This window comes from Egretta garzetta, unplaced genomic scaffold, assembly GCF_000687185.1.
Source record: "Egretta garzetta isolate BGI_Z169 unplaced genomic scaffold, ASM68718v1 scaffold1280, whole genome shotgun sequence".
Classification (NCBI taxonomy): Eukaryota; Metazoa; Chordata; class Aves; order Pelecaniformes; family Ardeidae; genus Egretta; species Egretta garzetta.
In genome coordinates, this window is record NW_009258318.1 from 1 (window position 1) to 525 (window position 525).

At 68.2% G+C, this 525-nt stretch overlaps 1 protein-coding gene across 1 annotated transcript in view; it reads right to left on the bottom strand.

The window, feature by feature from the left end:
- Window positions 1–5: 5 nt before the first annotated feature.
- Window positions 6–525, bottom strand: part of LAMTOR1 (late endosomal/lysosomal adaptor, MAPK and MTOR activator 1) — a gene marked incomplete at both ends in the record, with an annotated part of 1,485 nt that continues 965 nt past the window's right edge. The window contains one exon of the mRNA XM_009639422.2: window positions 6–306. Within this exon, the coding sequence (XP_009637717.2) occupies window positions 6–306 (301 nt within the window). The remainder of the gene's footprint in view (window positions 307–525) is intronic.

Consider the following 525-nt stretch of genomic DNA (forward strand, 5'->3'; position numbering starts at 1 on the left):
CCCACCACCGCCACCCTCCAGGCGGGAGTGATCGCATCCAGCCCCCCGCCATCCGCCCGGGGGGGACACAGGAGCCCCTTGTGTGTGGCCGCCCTCCCCGAGCACGCAGCCAGGGGAGCGGAGGGGGGGAGCGGGGCCGAGCCCCTCCCCAAACCACATCCCCGAGGCCGCCCAGGGATGCGGCTTTGGGGGGCTGCCAGCATCCCTGGGGCGCAGGGCGGGTCCCACCTGTACTGCCTGGCTCTGTCCATGTACTCGTGCTGCTCCATGCCCTGGGAATCCGCTGCCGACACGTCGATGATGTTGCTGCAGAGACACAAGCCAACAGGTCTGACAAACTCAGGGGTTTGTTGCTCCCTCCCATCCCCCCCGAGCCCCTTCCCCATCTCGGGCAGCCCCCAGCACCCTCCGACAAGGGTGTTCAGGGCTTCAGCACCACACAACAAATGGCTTGGGGCTGTTTGGAGGCTGAATGCGCAGCGCGGATGCAGCCAGCCAGACAGGAGTGTGCCAGGCTGGAGCGGC